Consider the following 25016-nt stretch of genomic DNA (forward strand, 5'->3'; position numbering starts at 1 on the left):
GTGCCATAAAGTATGTTTGCACTTCCTTGTGTGTCGGCTGGGCCGGCGCAGAGGCACACGCCGGCCCACGGAGGCTATATCCAGCTTTCGCACCAACCTGAGGAGGGAAGGTTGTGTTGGCCGAGCTCGGCTGGTGCAGGGGTCTGGGGAGGCAGCGGGAGGTAGGCATTCTGGGGGGGGGGGGGAAGGTGGGAGCAGGGCGTTCCAGGGGGTGGGCAGGTAGGGAGCGGGAGGCGGGGCTGGGACCTGGCAGTTATGCTGAATCCCAACCCCTGAGCAGTGCAGAGCACTGGTGATGCTCTGGTGGAGCACTGAGCAGTGCAGAGGCTGTGGTGGCTTACCAGGGGGTAAGGGGAAGAGTTTCCCCTGGCCTCCGACTGAGCCACTTCTGGCCCCAATCTTGTGCTGGATACAGTACAGGCCTTCTGGCTTGCCTGTTCTAGTGCAAGATAGGATTGGACTGGAAGTCTAACAAGACTCATGCCACAATAAAAATACTGTCTCCCAGATCTGCTGCACTCTCTCAGCCTGCAGAATTTGATGTTGCAGAAGGCCGCCTATCTTCCTGTGCTACCTGCTTGCTTGGGTTAGGTACCTGTAAATATTTGAATTGGACCACCTGATACCAACATTCTGATCTGTACAATCTTAGGAAGGCTACACTCTAAAATTTGAACATTTAATTTTGGCTATTAGGGTACTACTTACCATATTCCTATTGACCAATATAATTTGAGTACTTTGAATAATGACAAAGTGAAAGAACTTGAGGAAATCATTTAATTTCAAAAATGTTAAAAATACAAGACGTGGTTACCTGTTGCTTCTTGTTTTGAGCAATTGCTTATGTATGATGGATGGAATAAGTACAAATCATTTGGTTAGTGTCAAAGCTGCACCCTGATTGTGTAATAAAAGCACAAGTATTATCTGTCTGGAAGACATCCTAAGGCATGTAAAAACATTCATTTACTGAAAGGAAAGCAGAATGAATCTTACACCTGCTTTTAAACCCTGGGATAATGTGGGGGAATTTTTCTTACAGTGAAACGTTCTCTTTCATGCTGACTGGAGAAGATGGCAGCAGAAGGTTTGGTTACTGCAGAAGATTGCTAGTAAGTACATCAGCTGGCATATTATCAGAAGCAAGTGTGTTAGTTCTGTGCTACAGAAAAAAGGAAGAAGTAAGTTTATCAGTTTGATCCTTAGGCTGCTGTCTCTTCCCGTCCCCATTGCCACTTCACCTCCTTTGCTGCCACTGCTTCTTATAAGCTGACTGGGTGGGTAGAATTCTGAGAGCAGAATTTCTCTGCTCCCAGCATTCTCCCCACCTGGCTAGTTTACAAGGAGCAGCGGAGGAAGAAAAGCAACAGCAGAAGTGGTGAAGGTGTAGAACAGAGGTCTCCAAACCCTGGCCCGGGGGCCAGATGTGGCCCACAGCAAGCCTCTATCCAGCCCACAGCCAGCTTTTTGTCCCCTGAAAGCCTCTGGCCCACTCAACTGAAAATGACCACAGCTGTGCTCTGGTTGTGTCTGGAGGGTGTTCTGAGGGCCAGAGAGGTTGAATGAATGAACCCATTCATTCATTTATTCACTCATCTAAGTTCCATCTCTTATTTATTTATTTACATTTTATATTTACATTTTTTTTCTGGCCCTCAACACCACACCAGATATTTGATGTGGCCCTCTGGCCAAAAAGTTTAGAGATCCCTGGTCTAGAAGCTGCAATAGCGACTTCCTCTTTCTCCCATTCCTCATGATCATGATCCTCAGCAGTGCCACTGGAGGCGAAGGAAGCAAGCCCCCATCCTCCTCCTGTGTGCTCTGCAAGAGGATGCAGCAGTCACTGGCCTGGGGGAGTTGAGGAATGGGGTCAGAATTCAATGCAATCCAAGTAGTTTGCCATTTCTTCCAGGTGTTGCTTGACACAGCCAGTCAATTGGCTTGGTGGATGGGTTGCTCCTGATTGCTAGTAATACTCAAAGAATCCTATAGCAGGATCTTTAAAATAAACAAATATTTGATTAATAGGTTTAACTAATAGAACCATTATGCTCAAAGATGACTTGCTCTGTTTCTGTAGTTTCTGTCGTAATTCCTGTGACATTTTAATGCTATTACTGATGTTTTGACTTTGTAACATTTTCTGAAACAGTATTTTAAAAAACAAAAAACCTTGTCTTGATTTCTTTATTCAAAGTTTTGTGATTAAAGCCAGCCAAAAGCACTTCCAGGGTAGATAGCATGTTATTTGTAGACCTATCCTATGTCCATTTGGTGTATGTTCATACTTCATTTCTTCAGTACAAAACAGAATTACAGTGGAATATATCCAACTGAAGTATAACAAACAATCCAACAAGTCTATATTCTATAAGGCAGGGATAGGTCAACATGGCTCAGTCAGAAAACCACATGTGCTTCAGGCAATGTGAACTCTCATGCACTTTAGCTGATTCAAAGAAATGAGCCAGAGCCCCCACCTTCTCTTGTCAGAGTAGAGCATTGACTCATTGTAGAACATTGTCTGCTTAGTCAGTGCAGATCACTTATTGGTGGGGGAGGAGGAAGTAGAGAGGCTGGATTGAATGCGGTAGCAGCATGGCTCAACTCTGCTGCTGCACTGGTGAATCCCTTGATCAGGTCCTGAAGCACACATACCACGAGGAGTTTGTTACCACTTTGCAGCTGCTTACATCTGTGTTGAAGTAATCTGCATGAGAAGCTGGTTCTGCATATAGATTCTCCTTTGCTGAATTGGGACTGTTTTGTGCTGCTGCCCTTTTGATGAGAGCCACTTCATAGGAGATTAATGCCCATGACAAAAAAACCCATGTATTTTTGAACAGTGCAATATGTGAAGGAGGACTTGGAGTTACATATATCAGGGAACCGATATAGTGATATTCCAATGAAACCACAGGAGAGTGGTAGGAATAATATATTCACATGCTTATTGACACTGTGAAATGACTCTAGAAGTTTAGTGTAATTACCTAAATCCTCCACATAACCCTTTTCAAATATCAGTGATACATTGGCTACCTCTGCTTGGGGGTTGATAAAGGAAGAATTACATCTTTTTGTTAGAAGGTCAGCAATTCACTTTTGAATTCCTATGAACACTTGGGTGGATTGTCATCTGGACCCAGTGACTTGTTAATTTTTAATTTGTCAGTATGCTCTAGAGCAGTGCTTCCCAAACTGGTGGGTTGCAACCCACCCCCAGCCAGGGAAAGCCCTGCATCTGCCTCCTTAAGAGATGGGGAGAAGGCAGTGATGCAATTGCCAGGATCATGCCCCTGCCAGGGACGGAGGAGGGTGTTTTCAAACTTACCAGGGGCTGTGCCAGCCTCCTGTGTGGTGTGGGAGCCCGCGGACACCTCCACAGGGTTCCTCAAGCTGCAGAATGCTTTTAAAAAGTTATCACAACCCACTTCCGCTTTCACAATCGCAAACTGGAAATAAGTTGCGATAACTTTTTTAAAAGCATTCTACCTTTGCCCTTCCCCTCAACAACTTACTTGGTTGCCAGCTTCCCTGTAGAAGTTGGAGAACCACTGCTCTAGAGTTACATACATTCTAATTTCTGTTGGACTCTGGTCTTCAGACTCCATCCCTGAGAAGATCAGTTCAGGGACAAGTAATCTGCCTTATGTCTTCTTTAGTGAAGAAACAATTCATATGGCTTCTCTGCAGTCTCCAAGTCCTATTTAACTTTCTCTTTTATTTCCTTATTATCTAACGATCCAACCACCTCTCAGGTAGTTTTCCTACTTTTGATCTATTTAAAGAAGACTTTATTGTTTGTCTTGTGTTTTTAAGCTTGCATTCCTTATATTCTTTTTTACATCCTTTATTATTAGCTTACATTTCTTTATAGATTGTGTCCACTGTGCCAGCACTGTGCCACTGCCCTTGATTCAAACAAATAATGTGTACACCTGTAAGTTAATTGCACATGTAGATGAAACCTTATTTTGAAGAAGCAGAAGTTCCAACTCCTGAAACATTCAATCTACATGCGCAAAAAGAAAAAATTCTTTGAGAACCTGTTTTAATGAACAGGTTTGGAAAGGAACTGAAGGTCATGTAGGTCAGCCCCCTATAAAGTCAGAGTTGGTAGAAACAAAATAATTATAGTCAGTCGAAAACTTTCAAGCTCTGGTTTGCTGCTCGTTTTTTACCCATAAAGAGCTACTGCTTTTGGCAGAAGGAATCATTTGCAATAAGGGGCATGAAGCAACAGGCTTTTGGGGGGAAGTGAAGATGCTCACTAAACTCAGGGACATTGTAGCCTTTAAGTATTGGGTTTTGCTTCACACACACACACACACACACACACACACACACACACACACACACACACACACACACACACACACACACACACACACACACACACACACACACAGGAATAATATTCAGGAGGCCAGTGCCTTTGACTAAACTGTGAGCAGTTATTGTTCCTGCTATTATATATGACCCAGGAATGCAGTGTTTTTACTGGCACTCATGAAGACAGCTCTTAGCTGGTAACTGTCCAGGACGCCTGGCATGGATACAGCATTCCTGCAGATTTGACACAATGATTTTAACCCAAATCCCACATGCTAGATATAATCACTTGATGCTTTTCGAAGGCGTTTTTATACCTAATATGGTCAAAGAAGGATCCTGCTTTTTCAGAAATGTGAGCAGCAGGTCTTGATCCAGAAATAGACTCATCTGTGTTCACTTAGCAGCACTGTTTCTCCATGGTTTTTACTGTAGCTGCACACGCACCTGTTGACCGTCCCAGTCGCACTCAGATGAAGCAATTAATCTGCCCTTTCTTTTGTCTTGTGTGCAAACAGCGAAACAGTTTGATCACCAAGTTATTCACTGATGGGCATTTGAAAAGACTCACAAAACTTGGGTGAATCAACCAGGAGAACTTGCAGTCTCCTGCAGTCTTTATTTAGAAGGGAAGAAGAAGGGTTTTAACTTCAGTACATAAAAATGTCAATTCAAGGCCTGCTTTTGCCCTTTATGTGGTCCTTTCACTCATATAGGTGCACAGCATGCAAGAGCAAAATGCCAAATTTTAATGCTGTTTTACATGCATTACAAGTGTGTATCTAATTGTGTAGGACAGTGAGGATGAGGCCAACTTGCTTAGGCTGTGGGTGGTTTCTTGGGTTCAATTCTGCTGAGTCAAGTGTGTGGCTAGTTGCTTTTGTTGTGAGAGCCCCACAGTGGACTCAGACAGGCAAGGAGCCTGGCATGCAGACTATTTTTTGTGAAGGTTTGTGGTGGCATTCTCAAACCCAGTCTGCTCCATAGTAGAAATGAAAACAATATTTAACTGTCTTTCCCATCTTTTCTTATGAGTGGTCTCAGTGGCTTGACTTTGTGTACTGTAGAAAAAAAGAAGATGCAAAGTGCAGACATTGTTAAGTGCTCCTTTATTGGCTTTGACTTGGAATGATGTGGGAGAGTGTCTCCACTGTATCAGGATTGCCAAAGTGGGTATGCATTCCTCATGCCTTTAGTTTCCTGCCTTACAAAAGAATAAGATGCTTATCCAAGAATGACTAGTGTTAGTGCAAAGATTTAGTACAGTTTAGTACAGTTTAGAACTGTAGCCAAATGCACAGTCAGATCAATACCGGATCAAAATTAAAATGCAATTCAGATCCATTATTTCTTCTTTTCACTGTTGTCAGCCAAGTGGAAAAGGTCCACGCCTGCCTGAAGTGTATTGTGTCATCAGCCGCCTGGGTTGCTTTGATTTATTTTCAAAGGTAAGCTCTCTCTCTCTCTCTCTCTCTCTCTCTGTGTGTGTGTGTGTGTGTGTGTGTGTAAAAGCACTGGTGCATGTTAGTTACTCACCCAAAACCTTCACACTGAACGAATCAAGAGCAAATTTTTTGTTTCATGTATGATAACAGCATTTTAGAATTAGTATACTATACAGTTCATCTTTGTTATTGGCTTTATAAAAAGAATGCTATATTCTGTTTCTGAAGCACATATAGATTTGAAAAACATCTGTGTGTGTGCATGTGCGTGTGTGTCGATATTGGCTCTTTGTCTGCCTTTTCCTCATTGTTTTCTAAAGTCACTTTTGGCTGAGTTATAATTCTTGGCATGAGTGACTGAAATGATGGGCCAGTATAACACTAACCCACTATCTGCTTATTGCCAGATACAGAGAATGTCTGCACAGACTGTTTTTCAGAGGTTGGATGTACATCCAGTGCATATCTAATCCCCATGGTCCTTGCTGCCTCCATGTTCAACCTGCATTAGTCCCTCCAGGAAGATGATTGTGCAACCAGAGCAACAGATATTGTCTGCATATCCCAAAGAATGATGTCAGATTTGGAGTTTTCCCAATCAGTGCTATGTCTTTCTTTTTTTCCCCAGGACCTGGTGCATGTACTGCCATTGTAGAGCCATAATATTAAAATGGGAGCATAGGAAGCTCTCCATGCATAGGAAAAGGATAACTTCTTATTCGGATCATTCAGTGTGTGAGGCCAGGATATTTCCTATTACCGGAAAAGTTAAGGATGTATTAACAGTAGTTATCTACTGGCCACATCCAACAGATAACTAGAGAAGCCAGCCAGTAGATAGGTAGAGAATGGCCACAGCTCAAGGGCAGAGCACATGCTTCGGATGCAGAGGTTTCTGGGTTCAAGTTCTGAAACCTTGAGTTATAGGATCTTGGATGACAGAGCTAAGAATGACCTCGGAGAGCTGCTGTTAACCAGAGTTAACAATGATGGGCATGCTGGACCAATGGGCTGATTCAGTACAGGGTTGCTTCATATGTCCAGCCATGCCATATCAAAGGTCACTTCTGCTAAAAGATTAAGGTGCAAAAGTTAATGGAATAATAATCAGCTTACTTGGACTAATTAAGCACCAGAAATAAAACTTGGGCACTTTAACACAGCAAAGCCCAGCAACCTAGTCCTTTGTTTATAGTACCACATACATTATTTTTCTAATAAAAACACAAGGCTTCTCCAATAGAAGGAAGCATTCAAAATATGATTTGCCTGCTAAAAGGGCATTTGAACCATCTGTACTGTTGTCTTTTTGTGGCTGACAGATCATATGTCCTGTGTCCATTTTCATTGATATAGGCTTTGAATAGAATGGGTGACGGATGGTTTTCATAGTCATTTCTTATGAGATCCATCACTATATCACTACAGATAGCTGTGAAGAGGTGGTGTGTCACATGCAAGGGATGCTTGACTTTGGAAATAGACTGAATGTTGGAGTCTTGGAAAACCTGAGCTCAAATCCCATCTCTGCCATAAATGCAGCAGTTGGTCTTGGGGAAGTTATTATCTTCAGTTTTGAGTTTTCCATTAGTAGAACAGGGATGTACTAGAGATAAAAAAATAAAAATTTCTGAAGCATTTTTTCCACAGTAGAGGTGGTATTTATTTTTCACATTTTTATACCACCTTCCCTCCAAGGAGCTTTGGTTAGTATTCGTGGTTTATCCCCTGCTTTTGTCCTCACAATAACCCTGTGAGGTAGGTGAGACTGAGAGTGACTGACCCAATGTCACCCAGGAAGCTTTATGGCTGAGTGGGGATTTGAACCTGGATCTTCCAGGTCTAAGTCCAACTCCCAACCCCAATATACCATCCTGGCTCACAAAATATATGTGATTTGGACTGGTTCATTTTAAAATCTACCAGCCAATTCTGAAAATGGCTCATGGTCAGACTAGTGGGAACTAAACCTCTGGATCAGCTCTGTGGTTTAGGGTCTTCAGAGAAAAGAAAATTGCTGTGTAGTTTTAAATCAGGAAACATTTGTGACTTTGGCAAAAGGTGTGATAATACAAGCCAGGCACTGAAAGTGTTGTTTACATTAAGGCTACCCATTGACAAGGAGGCATGAAAGGAGTAATTTATTTGAGGTTTGCAATATTCAGCTTTCAGAGGGATTTACTACAGATATTTCCTGTTCTATTCATAAGTTTTTACAAAAGTTATGAATTTAAATAGGTAGTTAACAAGTTTATCTGCAGTAAGGCTGCAGTGCTATGCAAATTTTCCTGGGAGTAGTCCTCACTGAAATCAATGGAACATACTTCTGAATAGACATAGGATTGAGCTCTAAATCTTTAGTTGGAAAAAAAACACAACCCACACTTCTGTTTGAAAGTAGAAGGAAACAGATCCTGAAAGCAAGCTGTTTATTTTTCTTTCTGTTTAATGTTGTTATCTCATTTGGATAACACATTATTTTGCCACAGCTTTGTGGGTGTGAAGGGAAAATTGGAACAGATAATAATATACAGCCCATGGCACTGTGTTTTTGAACCCAGAATAAATCAAGGTGAATCGGGGACATAAAACGAATACAGGGCCACACAACAGCAGGTTTAGGTTTGAAAGTCCAAGATGTAGAGCAGTATAGTCCCTCTTCTGCTTCCATTCTTGAATCCAGCATATGGAATTCATTCCTGAAGTTAGGTAGCTAGATGAAGTAGTTGTTAGTGTACTCTCTACTCAGCTCTCATTTGTTATGCTATAATGTGTGCATGTAACCTTTTGGCCAGTTGTGTACCTTGGTAGAAAGGTGGTTCATTCTTTCACTTCTCTCTCGATATTTCTGAAGTAATCAAATCTTAGTGCCAATTCACACAATTAAATTGTCAAGCTGAGGATGTGGGTTGAGGGAAGATGATGAAGCAATTTACTGCATGTCCAGAGCCTATTGCAAGCCGGCTTCACAGTCTGTCAGTAGCATTTGCCTGGCGCTGTAGGGATCCAGTCTATGCACTTTAGTAATGTCGCAATTTGATCATAGGAATCAATCTTGATGGCAGACTGTTGCTTTCAGAAGGGATTTTTTTAAAATCTGTGATAGTGTGAGCAATAGGAGTTCCGCAAAAGGAAGAAACCCCTTTTGAGTATTTTTGTCATTGAGAAAACCTGTCCTCATTCAGACAGTATACATGGAAGACATTTCTGAAGAATTTTCTTAACTGTCCTTAACTGGATATGTTAGGGCTTCAGTATTGTAGTAGCCGTTTCTAAAAGAGAATATTGATATTTGTCATTGATTAAGCCTGCAATCAGTGTTTCTCAAACTGTGGGTCGGGACCCACTAGGTGGGTCATGAGCCAATTTCAGGTGGGTCCCCATTCATTTCAATATTTTATTTTTAATATATTAGACTTGATGCTACCATGGTATGTGACTGCATTTGAGAAAATGTTACAGACCTGTACTTTTAACAAACTACTATGTATATTCTTTGAACAATGATAGTCAATGGGACTTACTCCTGGATAAATGTGGGTAGGATTGCAGCCTAGGATTGTAAAAATTTTTCCTGCTTGATGTCACTTCCGGTCATGACATCACTTCCAGTGGGTTCTGACAGGTTCTCATTCTAAAAAGTGAGCCCTAGTGCTAAATGTGTGAGAACCACTGCTTATACATACTTACCTGGGAGTAAGTCCCATTCAAATCACTGGAACTGCTTTCTGAGTAGTTATGCATAGGATTGGACTGTAAAGCCAGGTAAGTTTATGAAGTTTAGAACTGCCCATTTTGTAGTATTTAGGCTGATGGGAGCAATATAATATTGAAGTGTATGTTGCTGATATTTTACTGCTTCTCTTTTCTTTCATATTTTGCTGTGATGAATCAGATACTGGATGAAGTTGAAAGGAGGAGGGGAATATCTGCTGCCCTAGTTTATCCGTTTATGAGAAGTCTGATGGAGTCTCCTTTTCCTGCACCTGGAAAGACAATTAAAGTCAAGACTTTCCTGCCTGGAGCTGGAAATGAGGTAGAAAGAAACTTTAAACCATAAAATAAAACCCTAACAAACATCCACTGTCCAAAATAGTAAAAGTTGGGAGAAAGGAAGCAGCTCATATCTCAGCTCTGGCTCTGCACGTTGTGTGAAGGTTCAAAAAATAGTAATAATATAATTTTCATTTTAAATTGATTCATTATGCAATTTGTGTGTGTGCGTGTGTTTGCGTGTGTGCGAGAATTACTTCTTTAGAAATCTACCAGAGATTTGTTTAATGGGATTTCATATACTTCAAGGCCTCTTATGATGCAGGCAGAGTTTATCAGAAGGTCAGCAAGCTAGAAATCAGTCTCAGGGTGTTTTACTATATGACTAATTGCCACTTGAAGTCAGGAAGCTATACTATCGCAGGTGGGAAGCATGGAAATAAAGAGATCCCACCAGCACATAACAACCATTCTTAAAACATGAGTACTCTGAAATAAGCAAATTATCCTTTTGCCTGCCTTTGGTCATTAAAAACACGGTATGAGTTCTGAACCACGTGCAGTGTTATTTTAGTTTTGTCATAAAAACACAAGTAACCTTTTAGCAAATCTATAGATAATACCTGAATAACAGCCCAATCCTAATCTGTGCTGGCAGCCCAATTCTAACCTATGCTTCTTGGGGTAAGGGTGCATTTTTCAACCTCCCAGGGAGTTTGAAAGCCACAGTAAGTTCTTGTGGAGGTGAGGGGAGGCAGTGAGGGCAGGGGGAAGGCAGTGGTGCAATCCCCAGGACTGCAGGGACTTGGGGACTGCAGGGGCTTGGGTACACTTATCGCCTCTGGTAGCCTCCCGGGGGTGCGGGGAGCCCTGTGCGGCTGTCCGCAGGGCTCCCTGATGCTTCAAAAGTGAAAGTGGAATGATTGCACTCCATTTCCAGTTTAGCTGCCTCCTCCCTGCCTCCTGGCTGCCCTTGCCCCTTAAGGGTAAACAGGCCAGGGTCCACCCTGGGGTAAGGGGATATTTTCCCTCTTACCCTGTGTAACACCCCAGCCTGCCCTGTGCTCCTTGAATCTCCACCAGCTATATCACTGGTGGAAGTCCAAACAACCCAGTGTAATGCCAGCTGGCCCAGGAGGGGGATTAGAATACAGTGGAGGAGGCATCCACCAATCCTGCCCCCCCTCCTGGGCCTGCTCTGTCCCCCATTCCGCCCTCACCACCTCCAAAATGCCTTCCCAGTACCCTCTCCCTGCCCCTGAGAAACTCATCTCTGGCTGCAGCCAGGAGCTTGGATCCAGCACTGGCATACTGGCACAAGCCTTCATGCCAATGCTGCTTGCTCCCTAGTTGGAGTAAAGCACTTTACGGTGGTTTTACAACACCTTGCGCCAGCATAGTGACCACTGCACTGGTGCTTCAACAAAATAGGATTACACCATGAGTAATTTATGTGAGCCAATTATTTTTACATTGTAACGTGTAAATGGTTGAATGAGTGTCTGTTGCAATCTGTGGATTCAAACTTCATAAACCAATACCCACATCAACTTCATGGTAAGTGCAGTTAAGACAGAATAGACACTTTAGAGAAATATCCTGCAAGCACACATTCTTGTGTATGTGTGTCTCTGTCACTGATGATTAATGCTTATGCTGCAGTAAGTAGCATGGATGTAGCCCTCAGGAAGGTAGTACAAAAGATAGAATGAATTATCAAGGCTCCTGAGCCAAGCAGATAATCTACGAAATATTTTGTTGCTTTCAAATGTCGCATATTATTCAGTCCAAGGGTAGACTGATGCCAACATTAATACCAGACCAGTTAGATCTTAGGTTGTGTTTGTTGCATTTAGATAATAGAGCTTCGCCGACCAATGGATTCTCGGCTAGAGCATGTGGACTTTGAGTGCCTTTTCAAGTGTCTGAGTATACGGCAGATCATCAGAATCTTTGCTTCCCTCCTGTTGGAACGAAGAGTGATCTTCATAGCAGATAAACTCAGGTAAGCCATGCTAGGACTTCATGGAATGAAATTTCAGGTTGGTATCATACTGTCTGCGGTATGAAGATGTTTAGGCAGATGTCCACAAAGATTAAAAGAGCCATGTGCAACCATTCATTAGGATTGTTTAGAATGCTTCCGGGAATTGTGCAACCCATCTGAGAAGGGAGAAGGAGCCTTTTGCCAGGTGGAGAAATGGAGGAAACCATAACTTAGGTTTCCATCTCAATAGCTCATTGCATAGAACAGGGGTCTCCAAACATTTTGTCCCCAGGGCCACATCATATATCATAAAATGGCATTGAGGGCCAGATGTGGCCTGCAGGTTGTGATTCAGAGACCCCTGGCATAGAGCATTAGGAGAGGAAACAAGTGAAGCAGGTTTGAATCTCACTAGAATGATATTATTAAGGCCAAGTTCATCTGGGCAGTGTCAGTTCTCACAGAGATAAAAGAGGTCAAGCGGGCAAGACTACAACCCATACTTCACACTCCGAAGAGCAGCTCTCTAATCACCTAGGCACAACAGCAGACAGGAGGAGGACACTTTGTATTTGTCCTTCCCAAGCCACCTTCACACCCTGCTGACAAACCCAGCCATATATGTCAGACCCAAGAGAGTTGCATGACAACTGGTAGTCTTGTGGGAAGAACACAACTTTCACATGCAGGATGTCCCTGATTCAAAACCTGAATGTGATTTCTCACAAGAAAATAATATATAATATAATATACAGTATTTATATACCGCCTTTCTTGGTCTTTATTCAAGACTTTATTCAAGGCGGTTTACATAGGCAGGCTTATTAAATCCACGCAGGGATTTTTACAAATTGAAAGAAGGTTCTTTCTTTCAAGAACCACTACATTCAAGGTGTTACACTCCGATCTGGTTTGACATTCTGGCCTCCATCCTCCCACGCTCCGAGCAGATGGAACAGCTCAGCTGCAGCTTATCAGCTGCTTCAAGGTTGCACGGTGCTGGTGGCCTCGAACTGGCGACCTTGTGGATGTTAATCTTCTGGCAAATGGAGGCTCTACCCTCTAGACCAGACCTCCTGCCCAGGCTGGGAGGAGGCCTACCACACAAGAATGACAAAACTAATTGGAGGAGCACTGCATGTGTTGGTTAGCCTGGTTCCATGGCCTAAATTCCTTTTTGTGTAACTGCCTCCCTTCCATTGCCTTCACTACACCTCTCCCTGTACTTGTTAGCTTGATTGCCTGAATGTGTGGATTATTGCCCCAACAGGCCTTTTTCTTCCCCCACAACTGCCTGCCTGTCTTTCTAGTTGATTGCAAAAGTGGTTACCAGGAGGCTCATGAACTCTTAGGTACCTGTCCTCTTACCTCACAGGAGCTCAAGTAGCAGGGAATGGAGGATACTGTATCCTGGTAGCAGAGAATTTATTGGGCGCTGAGAATCTCATCCTAAGACCAGTTGCAATGAATATGAACCAGTGGGGGATGAAAGGCATCCTTGGCTACCTCACTGATAAGTGAGAACCGCTTTTAACATAGGGAAGAATGAAAGCTTTTACAGAACAGCATCAAAGATAAGAGTTCTGGAACTAAGATGGATAGACATGCCAACCACCAGAGTCCCTCTACCTTTGAAAGCAGCATGATGGAGCAGATGTAGTTTTATCAGTTCTCTATCACCGTGCTGGGTACAGCATCACAGATAGAAAACTCTCTGTCCAGGAGCTTGCAAAATTTCCCACCAGAATAGGTAGGCTGGCAAACCCACAGTAGCTGGTTACTACTGTTTGTCACATTGTAGGCCTTACTTGTGTTCTGTTGGGAATAGGGACAGTCCTTACCGCTGCATCCATTGGAGGGCTGCATATGGAGAGCTAAGAGAGATATGGGGACAGAGATGAGTAATGGTCAACAGTTATACAGGTATAACCTAATTATCCATGGATTTTTCACCCACAGTTTTATCTCAATGTGATGAGAAGGGCCCTTTAAATTAAAGGAAAAAAGATGTTTTGCAATAGCCTCATTAATGTGAGAGGGCAGCCAGTAGACAATCCATCAATCATTATCTCTCCAGGCGCTTAGAACAGCTTCACTCTGAGACAAGCGACCTCTCCCTTCCCCTGAATACCTGCAAGAATGCTAAGTGGAAGTGATTATCACTTCCTCCATTTTTTCCTGTGCTGCGGCTTCTGGTGGAGGGAGGGATTGCTGCCTCAGAGTGAAGCTTTTCTAAGCCTCTGATGCCTCTGTCATGCATTGCAAAAGTCAGCAAGGCTGTTTTTAAATCACTGAGCAAAGGGACATTGTTTTTTAAATTGATTTGCTTTAACGTGGTTTTTGCCATCCATGTGAATTCTGGGAGTGGAACCTCTGTTGGTACTGAGACTCAACCTGTAATACATGCTCTCTGGACTTAGCTGCTCAGGTAGATGTTCATGAGTAATTGTAATTGAGAGACCACTGCTACCTAGGTTCTCTTTCAAGGACCTTGCCTCAGTCTTCCTTCCCATATTGGGAGAGAGACTGTAGTCATTGACACAATAGTTACTCTTCCCATTTAGACCAGTGAGTTTTAGTTCTAGTCTGTGTGGCAATACTGAGTCAAGAGAGGGGGAAGAGACATTTGCAACAATTGAACTTTGTTTACTAGGGAGTGAAGTGCCTTGGCCCTGTATCTCCAGTTGGGAAAGTGATGTAGATGTTCCTATGGGGGCTGTCATGAGAAAGGATGTTTGTTAGTGTTCTGAGAAGACAAATCTAAGCAATCTGATCTTCCTCTGTTTTAGGCATTTATAAGTTCTGAAGTCAGGCCATTTGTGCAAATTGTCCGCTTTTTCTGTAAAGTGCCCTTTCTCCATAATTTGCATCATCAGAATTCCCCTCCAAGAGTATGCAAAAATATAGTCCTGAGCCATGGCATCCTGTCATCTGAATGTATTGTCTTCTTTGTGGGAATGTATATACTGCTATTGGTGTGCTGTGATGGGGTACAGGGTTAGTCTGAATTCTACGTCTTGTGCTGATGTGGTGTGTATTGACTCTCTGTTGTGTTGTGTATTGACTCTCTGTTGTGTTGTGATGTGGTGTGTATTGACTCTCTGTGGGGGTGTATATGAATTTCATCATCATTTTTGTCAGCTTAACTTTATCCTGGTTTAGGAGCCAGAAGCAGGGCTGAAGGAGTTTAGGATTCAGATTAAGCTTTTTCCCCTGACGAATCCCTAATGCCACCCATTTTCTCCCCCTTCACAGGTGGAATTGCATTGGTATTAGGGATATGCTGATGGAATTGTTACACCAGTGTACACCTAGTACTATGTTGGCATAACCTTGCTTTCAGTGTGACACTGCCAGCACAGGAGACCAAATTCTGAAGGGATCCAACCTGCATAAAGTTAGTATAGGACTGTACCCTGAGGTACAGATGTGGCCTGCAGCAAGCCTCTATCTGGCCCACGACCAGCCTCTTGCCCCTTAAAGCCTCTGGCCCACTCGACTGAACATGACCAGAGCTGTGCTCTGTTTGCATCTGGAGGTTGTTCTGAGGGCCAGAGAGGTTGAGTGAATGAGCCCACTCATTCATTTATTCACTCATCTAAGTTCCATCTCTAATTTATTTATTTAAATTTTATATTTAAATTTTTTTCCGGCCCTCAGCACTGCGCCAGATATTTCATTCGGCCCTCTGGCCAAAAAGTTTAGAGACCCCTGGTCTAGAGCAATGGTCTCCACAATGGGCAGTACTGCCTCAGGTTTTGTGGTGGTGGAATCACTTAGGGCAGTGGTTCCCAAGCTTACCTGGATCACGATACCTCCACAGCCTCTTCTTCCTGGCTCAGCCAGTCACTGCCATCTTGGATCTCATGAGATCCAAGGTGGTGGCACCCAAATCTCATGAGATTTTGTGAGATCCAAGATGGCTGTGCTGAGGGGAACAGGTAGGAGGGGTCACTGGGGACATCCTGCAGTGCCCCTGTGAGTGTGCAATGACACCCTAATGCAGAAGTTCTTAAACTTGGGCACCACGATGCCCCAGCCTGGAGACCTCTGCATTTGCCCCTTTAATGGGCAGGGAAGGGGTATGCAGCAACCCTAGGCTTGCATCACTTTCAGGGGGATCGGTGGCTTTCTTTTACTTGCAGGAAGGAGCAGCAGCCTCCCGGGGGTGCAGGGAGCCTGGTGGAAACCTCTGCAGGGCTTCCCAAGCCACAGAGAATGTCCAAATAACAATCACTACCCACTTCTGATTTCACGATAGCAAACCGAAAGTGGGTCACAATCATTATTTGGACATTCTCTGCAGCTTGTGGAGGCTTCCGTGGGGCTCCCTAAGACCCCAGGAGGCTGATGCTGATTCCTGTAAGTAAAAGAAAATCCCTAGCCCCCCAACAGCAGCGCGATCCTGGGGATCGCATCACTGCTCTCCCCCCCAAGACTTACCATGGGAGTTTTACTTCACAGAAGTCTGAGAACCCCTGTCCTAAGTGGTGAAACCCTGTCCTAGGGGGATGCTAAAAGGCAAGGGGGCAGCCAGGGGGTGCTGGATGTGGTGGGATTATGGCACCATACAGGCAAATGATGCTCTATGTTTCTGTCTCCTCATAGTGCTGAAATCTGGTGGTAACTATTTAAATTTTTAGTAAATATGCCACCAGAGCTGTTGTCAGACCAGTATACTGCATTTTGAGAAATTGTCACCGTGTGTTTTTATCTCTGTCATTGAATAAAAATGGCAGAAGCAAAAAAATGAAGAGAATATAGTGTGGAATTTATACCAGCACCAACAAGCCAGCAACTGCCAAAGTTCCCAATAAGCAAAAAGGTCCTTTCTAATGAGGCAATGAGCCTTCCAGACTGAAGCAGGCACGTCATGACAAGGCAGAAAAGAACTTAACTTTTTTCAGTAACTTTATCACAAATTTCAAAATCAGTCAACACTTTCAAGTATGTGTTGCAGTGCTTCACGACAAAACACTAATAGTTGGCATACATCATACAACATTCCATTGTTGATGGCTAAGTCTGGAAAGCCACATACCATTGGTGAAGAACTCATCCTGTCAGCAGTTAATGTGATTCTGAGTAGTTTTGCATAAGTCACCACACTATACATTTAAGACAGTTCCTCTCAGCAACAATTCAATGCAAAGATGCATTGATGAAATGACTGAAAATGTAGAAGATACACTGTGCAGCATACTAAGGACAACAGGATTTGCTCTTCAACTGAATGAGTCAGCTTTACCAGGCAATGAATCTTTGCTTCTTGCTTATGTGTACTTTATAAAAGATGAATGCTTGGCTCAAGGGGACTTGTTTGCAAGGCAACTCAGAGCAGATACTAAAGGGGGCTCAACATTTCGGGTTGTTGAACAAGACACGGACATTCTGCTTACTAACACACTTCCTTGGGCGACTGATGGAGCCCCATCAGTGAGTGGTCGCTAGTGTGGGTGTGCTGCTTACTTGGAAAAAGCAGAGCCAAATGTTTTTACCGTTCACTGTGTCATCGGTCACAACATCCAGTTGCAAAAGACCTCAGTGATTGCTTGCACAGGTCATTACACTCTGTCATTATTGCAGTGAATAAAATTAAAGCCCACGCTCTTAATGATCTACTGTTCTGATTCCTCTGATTTTGAGTGTTTGCTGCTTCCTACTGATGTTTGTTGGCATCAAAAGGCAACTGTGTGAGAAGATTTTACAGCATTTTTGTCACTGTTTAGTTTTTGAAGACATGGATGCTTGCTCAGTGATCAACTCAGAGACCAGGCATGCCATTGCTTATTTATCAGAACGATTTACAAAAGTTTAAGGAAATGAATTGCAGTTACAAGGAAATGAGATTAATCTTATTAAGGTTAAGTCTGCCATATCTACATTTATTTCAAAGTTGTATCTGTTTAAGTGCAATATAGGCCACAGCAAGCTATACCAATTTCCGAGCCTGTCTGAGCTAAAGGAGAAAAGTGGAATACAATATTATGATCTGCAAGTTTTTTTGTGGATGTGTTGCATGTAGATATGTCTGGGCAGTTTGAGGATATTTCCAGATTGGGTGATAAATTCATTTTCATATATTGTGGAAATTGGGGTAGTGGAGGAAGAACTACTGGTAATTGAGCTACAAAATGATGTTGAGCTGAAGCAAAGTTTAAAAAATTGTATTAAGAGTTTTGGTTACAGAAGCAAAATTCTGATTGCCATCCTGCACTATGGGCAGTAATTAAAAAGCATCTTGTTGCATTTACAACATGATAGTTGGTGGAACCTGGTTTTACTGTGGTTATCCAATTTCTCTCCAAGCAAAGAAATCAACTCCAGATTACTAAATATGGTGATTTAAGACTCCTGCTAAATGACTTTAACCAGACAGTGGGAAACTGGTATCACTTCATCAAGCCCAACCATTACATTAAGAATTTACTCGTCAGTGAAGTTGTTGCTAAATAAACTTTATTAGTTAAATTGTGATTCTTGCTAAATATCAGACTTTGAAAAGCTGGTATCGTTGGACCAAATTCATCAATTTTGGGCCTAATCCTATCCAAATTTCCAGTGCTGATGCAGCCACAATGCAGTCCCAAGGTAAGGGAACAAATGTTCCCTTGAGGAAGACTCTGTGACAGTCCCCCCCCCCGCCCCCCTACTGTAGGATGTAGCACAAACCTTGTTGACATGGCCGAATCAGTGTTGGAAAATTGGATAAGATTGGGCCCTTTGTTGAATAAGGGCCCAATCCTAAACTTTGTGCTCCAGCTCACTGCTGCCGTGCACTTCGCTAGCATGTCATAACGCTCGTTTGCTGGACCTAGCGCCAGTGCTCCACCGGTGGTAGCCCAGTGCTGGCCGGTGTTGGGCTAGCGCAAGGTGAGCGCCAGAGCTCTGCTGCTCAGCGGTCGCACGGGCCACCGAGCAGCAAAGAGGTAGGTGGAGGAGGCGTTCTGGGAAGGGGGATGGTGGAGGGAGGGTGGGGAGAGGGTGTAGAAGAGGTGTTCAGGGGAGGGACCGGTGGAGCTTCGCTGCACTGGATCCAGAGCCTCCATGTCAGGCTGGCCTCCCGACACAGAGGCTCTTGATTCTACGCCAACCTTTGGGTTGCTGGAGAATCAAGTAGCCCCATTGCAGGGCTACTCGCTTTAACTGGGGGAAGGGGACAAAAGTTCCCTTTTCCCAGGGAGCCACCAGTGGCTGCCTGGAGCATGCAGGATGCGGCAGCAGCCATTTTCGGTGCCACTACAGCCCTGCGTGTCGGGCAGCTCAAGATTGGGATGTAAATTAAACTAAAAAGTATAGTTTGAATAAATGTGCAATTAATTGTTACTGTTTTGAATTTTATTGTTGTTATCTTCCTTAGGGTGCAATCCAAACCCCTTTGCAGAGCATTCCCTGGGGTGGAATGCTCTGCAAAACCATACTGGTTATTATAGACTAGATGGGTTTACCTCTAGCTTCTTCATGGCATACTTTATGATGAAAGAGGGTGCTAGTAAAAAACAAGAATTGTTCATGAATTATTTGTATAGCTGAATTCTGTGCATATGCAGCGCAGTGGAGAATCTTCTCTGCATGACAACAAAGCATCATACCAGAGTGTTCAGAGACCGTCTTGTTATTTACAAAATCTATAATTCTCACCAGGCATCACAACAGAATATAGAGTAAATCCCTCATGTACAGTGCACACCAAGTTAAACATGACTCATGTCTTCTCAACATCAGGTTTATGTTGGCTTGCTTTCATGAGAAACAAATACATGATTGAAAGACTAAAGAGTTAAGAGCAACTCTTCCCATTGTAACCATAGTTAAAACAGTTTTGTGCACAGGGATAGCTGATAATTGGCTGATGTGATGTGGAAAGTATGCACTTCCTTCACATTTTGTGCCCCCTACTCCTGCTTTATCATCCAAACCTTCTTTGTGTTCTGTAGTTTGTCACAAAACTTGCTCTTGGCAATCAAGTCAGTGTAAAATGAGACCTCGCTGGTCTACAATACAATCTTAAGAGTTTTTTTGTAAAGCCATGTACTATTAATCACAAGGGGAATTAATTTCTACAAGAACAAGCAGTTTGAAGAAAGTAGTTTGACAGCAGCAAACAACTTCCCAACTGTTGTTTGAATCAATTTCACTCTATATTACTTGATCACTGGAATCCTCAGGACACTGGGCCCATTCCTGTATCTGTACAGTGATGGTGCTCACAGTTGCTCCACTTTCTGAATGGAACATGTGCTTGTATCCAAAATTTAGTGAGCAGAAGGAAACTCTTGTGACAGTGGGAATCCTATCACAGTGCAAAATCATCATATTTCTGTGTTTGCATTGTGAATATTAAAGAGACTTTCTGATCTTAGAAGGACACTGTTGGTTCCCAACCATGGTTTCTGTTATTTTTCTTTAAAAAGGAATGTTCACTCCCTTAGAAATGCAAGAGGAGGTATGTGTGTATACTTCATTCCAGTCCTGAACGACTTGGATCTATCACGTCAAATACAACCTACCTACAACTGCAAAAACTGCAGATTCATTAAGTCCTTGGCAGACCACATAACTGCTGGGCACCTCAGAGTACAAAATTCTGTTGGGACCTTGTGCTGCCGGAATGAGTGTTCTGGTAGTTCAAGGTCATTTATGGGGCATGAAAGCTGAGCTGCTGCCACAAATGGCAAGTGGTGCTGGATGCATGGCAATGGCTCCAGAAAGTTCTGCAGACACTGGTAAGTTGGTGGCCCAGGCAGGGAGGGGGGAGGTTTGGAGGAATTCCAAGTTGGGGAGGGTAGGGGCCAGAGACCAGGTCAAAGGGGGAGGCTCCACACCAGATCCTATCCCCCATTTTTCAACCTTGTCCCCTTTCTCTAAGACTTACACCAGCTGTTGAGCTGGTATGGATCTGAAGAAACCCATAGGCCATCAGGGGGACTATGCAGAGGTACGTAAAATATCTATTTATATTTGGAGGCTTCCTGATCATGCCCCTCCGACTATTGGATGTAGTGTGTGTTCCACCAGTGTGGGTGCATCAGCACCAATGTTGTGGCATAGGGTTGGGCCTCATGTCTCTCTCAGTGGCTGTCCAGACCTTCATTCTGCTTAATTCTGTTGCAACAAAAGTGAGAAGAGAAAGCCTAAGCTACACCACAGGAAGGTGAAATGTGGACTGTTCAAGGTACTCCCCCCCCCCCGACATATTGCAGGAAAACTTGGCTGGAGGCTTGCCTTTAGATGTCTTTGGTGTTGTGAAATACATCAGCTTTTGTTTGGCTTGAAATCACCTTGCTGGGCTGTTTGTTTCCTGTGTCTGAAATGTTATCCTTTCAATGTTCCTGAGCATCTGAGTTTCCTGTAAATGCTGCCTAGTCATCTTCTGCTGCGGTTTGCTCTTAATCTGGGCATTCAGTTCTTTGACTTTGAATATAAGTATTGTCCCCAAATTCATGTGTTAGCATATTCTGTAACTTGGGGACTTTTGTACTTTTCTCACGGTCCCAGCTATTCACTCAGCATTTTTCAACTGGCCTTTTTCTGTTATGGCTAGCAACAATGACTCATGCTTTTATTTTGATATTTTCAAAGGGAAATAATCTTGTAACAATATATGCATGTCATGCAGTTTTTCCAGTTTGAGGCAGAGGAGAAATGGGTTCCAAGCTTTCAGTCTGAATGTCCCATGGGACTAGTGTTGGAGATTAGCTGTATAGTGCTTTGTCCAAGCAGAAATTGAATTTAAACTGTCTTTTGAACATCAGCATAATTGAATTTAAATTATCTTCAGAGCATATTACCATGGTTTAAGAAGCTTATGGATTATTGATTGAATTGGCATACACACACCCCTGATTATGAACCTAAACACACATCCCTAGTGTTTAGGTTCTGTTAATGTGCAAACATGTCCCACCACCATTGATTGAAATGGGTTTTGCTGCTGATATTGCACTTAGGACTGTGTTGGCAATTAGAATTACAGCAAGTGGTACTGTCTTGTATTTTCAGTCTCAATAGCAACCACAATGAGTTTCATTAAAGAAAAAAGTCCAGTTCAGATGTAAGAGCAAACCATAATTTGTCACTACTTACATGGGCAGCTATGAACCTTGGGCTTGTACATTTTCCCATTCTCTGCATGTGAGGGGAGGAAGTGTGAAGATTCAGTTCACAATCTATAACCACCAGTGGTTTCCCATTTCATCTGAATGTGGAGGACTAATTTTTACAAAACATTAACAAACGGGAACTTTTAACAAAATGAGAAATAGTGGTATCCACTACAAACTGTCCACTGTGGAAGTTTCCAATGTCAAATGATTATTTGAATCTTTTTTCTTGTCACATCAAAACCAAAGGATACAACAAGAAGTCTTTTAACACATTAGAAACTAACTGATTTATTGTGGCATAAGTTTTTGTGAATTGAAGCCCATCAGTGTGCTTTAGTCCATGCTATAATAAATGTGCTCATCTGTAAGGTGTCACAAGACTCTGATTGCAGTCCTATCCTGAGAGTCATTGAATTCAGTGGAACTTAGTAAAGACGTAAAGATTGCACTTTGCTTTTGCTGCAGCAAGCTAATGCAGATAGCTCTCTAGAAATCAAAACCAAAGAAGATTGTTGTGCTTTTGAGTGCATTGCAATCTCCTGGTGACCCTGGCCACTGGAAGATTTGTAAGGGAAAACTAGAGACATGGCTGACAGCAGAAAGCTCCTCTAAGCGTGGGAACTGCAGAAGAGAGAGAGGACGTTGGTGCCGACTTATGTCACAGCCCTGCCTTCAAGGGGAGGCCAAGTTATAAAAGGGCATTATATAGAAAGTAAGGAGTATGCTCTTGATGCCAAAGGAATGTTTGTGTTCCTGCTTTTAGATTAATGTGGTTCTCATTTTAGCTTCTTTTGCGTCTTTAGTTGATCAGTTACACTGGAAACTTCCACAGTCATTAAAAGTGAGTTAAAGAAGTAAGCCCGAGAGCCTGAAGCATGCCCCACATTTTCTTTTCCTGAATCAGATCATTGTTTTGTGTGTTGTTTGAAAAAAAAAATACCCACATATACGCTATTCAGCAAGATAAGAGTTGAAGCCAACACATCACATGCTGGATAGCTGTATCTGAAGGAAAATGTTTGATAAAAAGCGTGCAATAATCTTTGTCATAAAAGGTCACGGTCAAAGTCAGTTGCCTTGATCCTAAGGCCCCTTGTGCTGCTGAAATCATTTTCAGGAGTGAGGAAGCTTCATCCACAGATCTGTTCTTCTGCTTAAGCAGATGGGAACATTCCTTTGGGTAATGTTGTTTCATGTTTCTACTGAACTTCCTATACCTGTAAGGATTACTGGAGTGGAACACACACAAATGCACACTTTTAAAAAGCATAATATTTTTGTGACTATGGTCAGTTTTCCAACATATATTTATTTCAGTCGATATCCTGTCCTATCTGCAAAGCTCAAGGCAGGTGGCAACACTTAAAACACACCCAGAAGAAGGAAATAATAGAGCTGAGGAGCAGCCAACAATGTCTCTTTATGTACTCATTATTCTGATATGTGACATACTTAAAGAGAGTCTTGCTCTAACAGCCTAATCCTATGCATGTTTACTTAGAAATCAATCTCCATATGTTCAGTGAGGTTTATCCCCAGGTAAGAGACCATAAGATTGCAGCCGAAGAGCCCAATCCTATGGGCTCTGAGTGCTGGCACTGAGCTCCAGTGCAGGGTGTTGTAAAAACATGCCGTAGAGCACATTTAAGGAGTGCTGGGGCCATGCCAGTGCTGGATGGCTGCGCCCCCCCCCCCCCAGAACAAGGGAAAAGCTCTAGGCAGCAGTAAGGTCTTTTGGGATGGGGGGTGTTCTGGGGCAGGGGAGGGGAGGAACAAGGATGGGAGGGGAGTGGGACTGGCGGAGCCCTGCTCCACCATATCCTGTCCTCTTTGTTGAATCGAAAAACCCAACATGAAGGTTCTCAAATCTGCGCTTGCAAAACAGCCGGCACAGACTTGAGAAACCCCATTGTGGGGCCTGGGTCTTTCCCCAGGGTAGGGGGACAAAAGTCCCCTTCCCCTGAGGAGACTTCTGGTGACCTTGGTGGTGCTGCTGGATGCAGCTATAGCCATTTTGGCACCACTGCACCTGGTGGCATCGCCAGGGAAAGGATTGGGCTGTAAGTTGCCCTTAGAGAGATAGAAGACGAAGGGCAGGAAGTGGTCTTAGGTATGCTAGACTTAAAGTTTACAGAGGAATTCCAATTTAAAAAGGGCTAAATATCACCTCTATGATGTATCTTTTCAGAACCTGTTTGCTTAAAGAGATTGCGAGAAGTTTTCACACACAAATCCGATGCCATCTAGGGTCTCAAAAACACCTTGCATATCAATAAGTTAACCATTAACCCAAAATTTTCATGTTGTAAATACTCCAAAGTGAATGGCTATTCATATCTTTTTGGCACCAAAATTGGACCTGAACAAGTTCTAGCTATAGTAAAAAAGTGAACATTGCAGGTTAAGATTGCACAGCTCTTAAAACAAAAATGCTTTCTTTTTCTAAGCTGAAAGCTAGTTTGGTAAAGGAACCATGTTATGTAACCTTCCAGAAGAAGGTGACTGTACGGGAAGGTGCTTTAGTTAATGCTACTGTGTCAGCAGGGAATTTCCAAGAATGGTACAGAAGCATCACTGGGGATGAATGTTTTTGAATACATGGAAGTCTCTGAAGTGCCTTTCACCATAAACTGCTCTCTGCTGACAAAGGACAGTGTAATGATACTCTGTCCAACAGAAGGAGGAACTTGAGACCAAGCAGTAAGAAAGAAAAGGCAGTTGGGCAAGGTCAAGGGCAACAGCGGTTTGGCACTTCCAGTTCTCAGGCTGCTATGCTGCTCAAACTGTACTGTGTTCTTCCATGGGCTTATGAATGGTATGAACAATGTAGACGGAGGCTTGTGTGGGTGCACAGGCCTCTGTCTACATTGGCTCGGTGAATAGGGATGTGGCTCGGAGATTAAGGAGATAAAGAAAGCTGCCACATAATTTCAGGGGAAAGCAGCCTTGAGGCTACTCGACATTAATACTAGTATTGCTATTATTTTGCTTTTGCTTTGCAGCACTGATGTGCCTTTAACACTTCCAAGATAGGCAGAAATTGAACAAGCACAGCTTTTCTCCATGACTGTGTCTTCAGGCTAGGGAAAGCTGCCTTGGTTGAACTTCGACCTATCAGGCAGGGGTTGAAAGTATAGGTGATCC

At 43.1% G+C, this 25016-nt stretch overlaps 1 protein-coding gene across 3 annotated transcripts in view; it reads left to right on the forward strand.

Moving 5' to 3' along the window:
* DENND2B (DENN domain containing 2B) overlaps positions 1–25016 on the forward strand; it is a 190128-nt gene that overhangs the window by 151076 nt on the left and 14036 nt on the right. For all 3 annotated transcript variants that reach the window (XM_066639857.1, XM_066639856.1, XM_066639858.1), the window contains 4 exons: positions 1046–1115; positions 5712–5789; positions 9682–9822; positions 11636–11784. In XM_066639857.1, coding sequence (XP_066495954.1) covers positions 1046–1115; positions 5712–5789; positions 9682–9822; positions 11636–11784 — 438 coding nt within the window. The remainder of the gene's footprint in view (positions 1–1045; positions 1116–5711; positions 5790–9681; positions 9823–11635; positions 11785–25016) is intronic.

This window comes from Tiliqua scincoides, chromosome 1, assembly GCF_035046505.1.
Source record: "Tiliqua scincoides isolate rTilSci1 chromosome 1, rTilSci1.hap2, whole genome shotgun sequence".
In the NCBI taxonomy this organism is placed as follows: Eukaryota; Metazoa; Chordata; class Lepidosauria; order Squamata; family Scincidae; genus Tiliqua; species Tiliqua scincoides.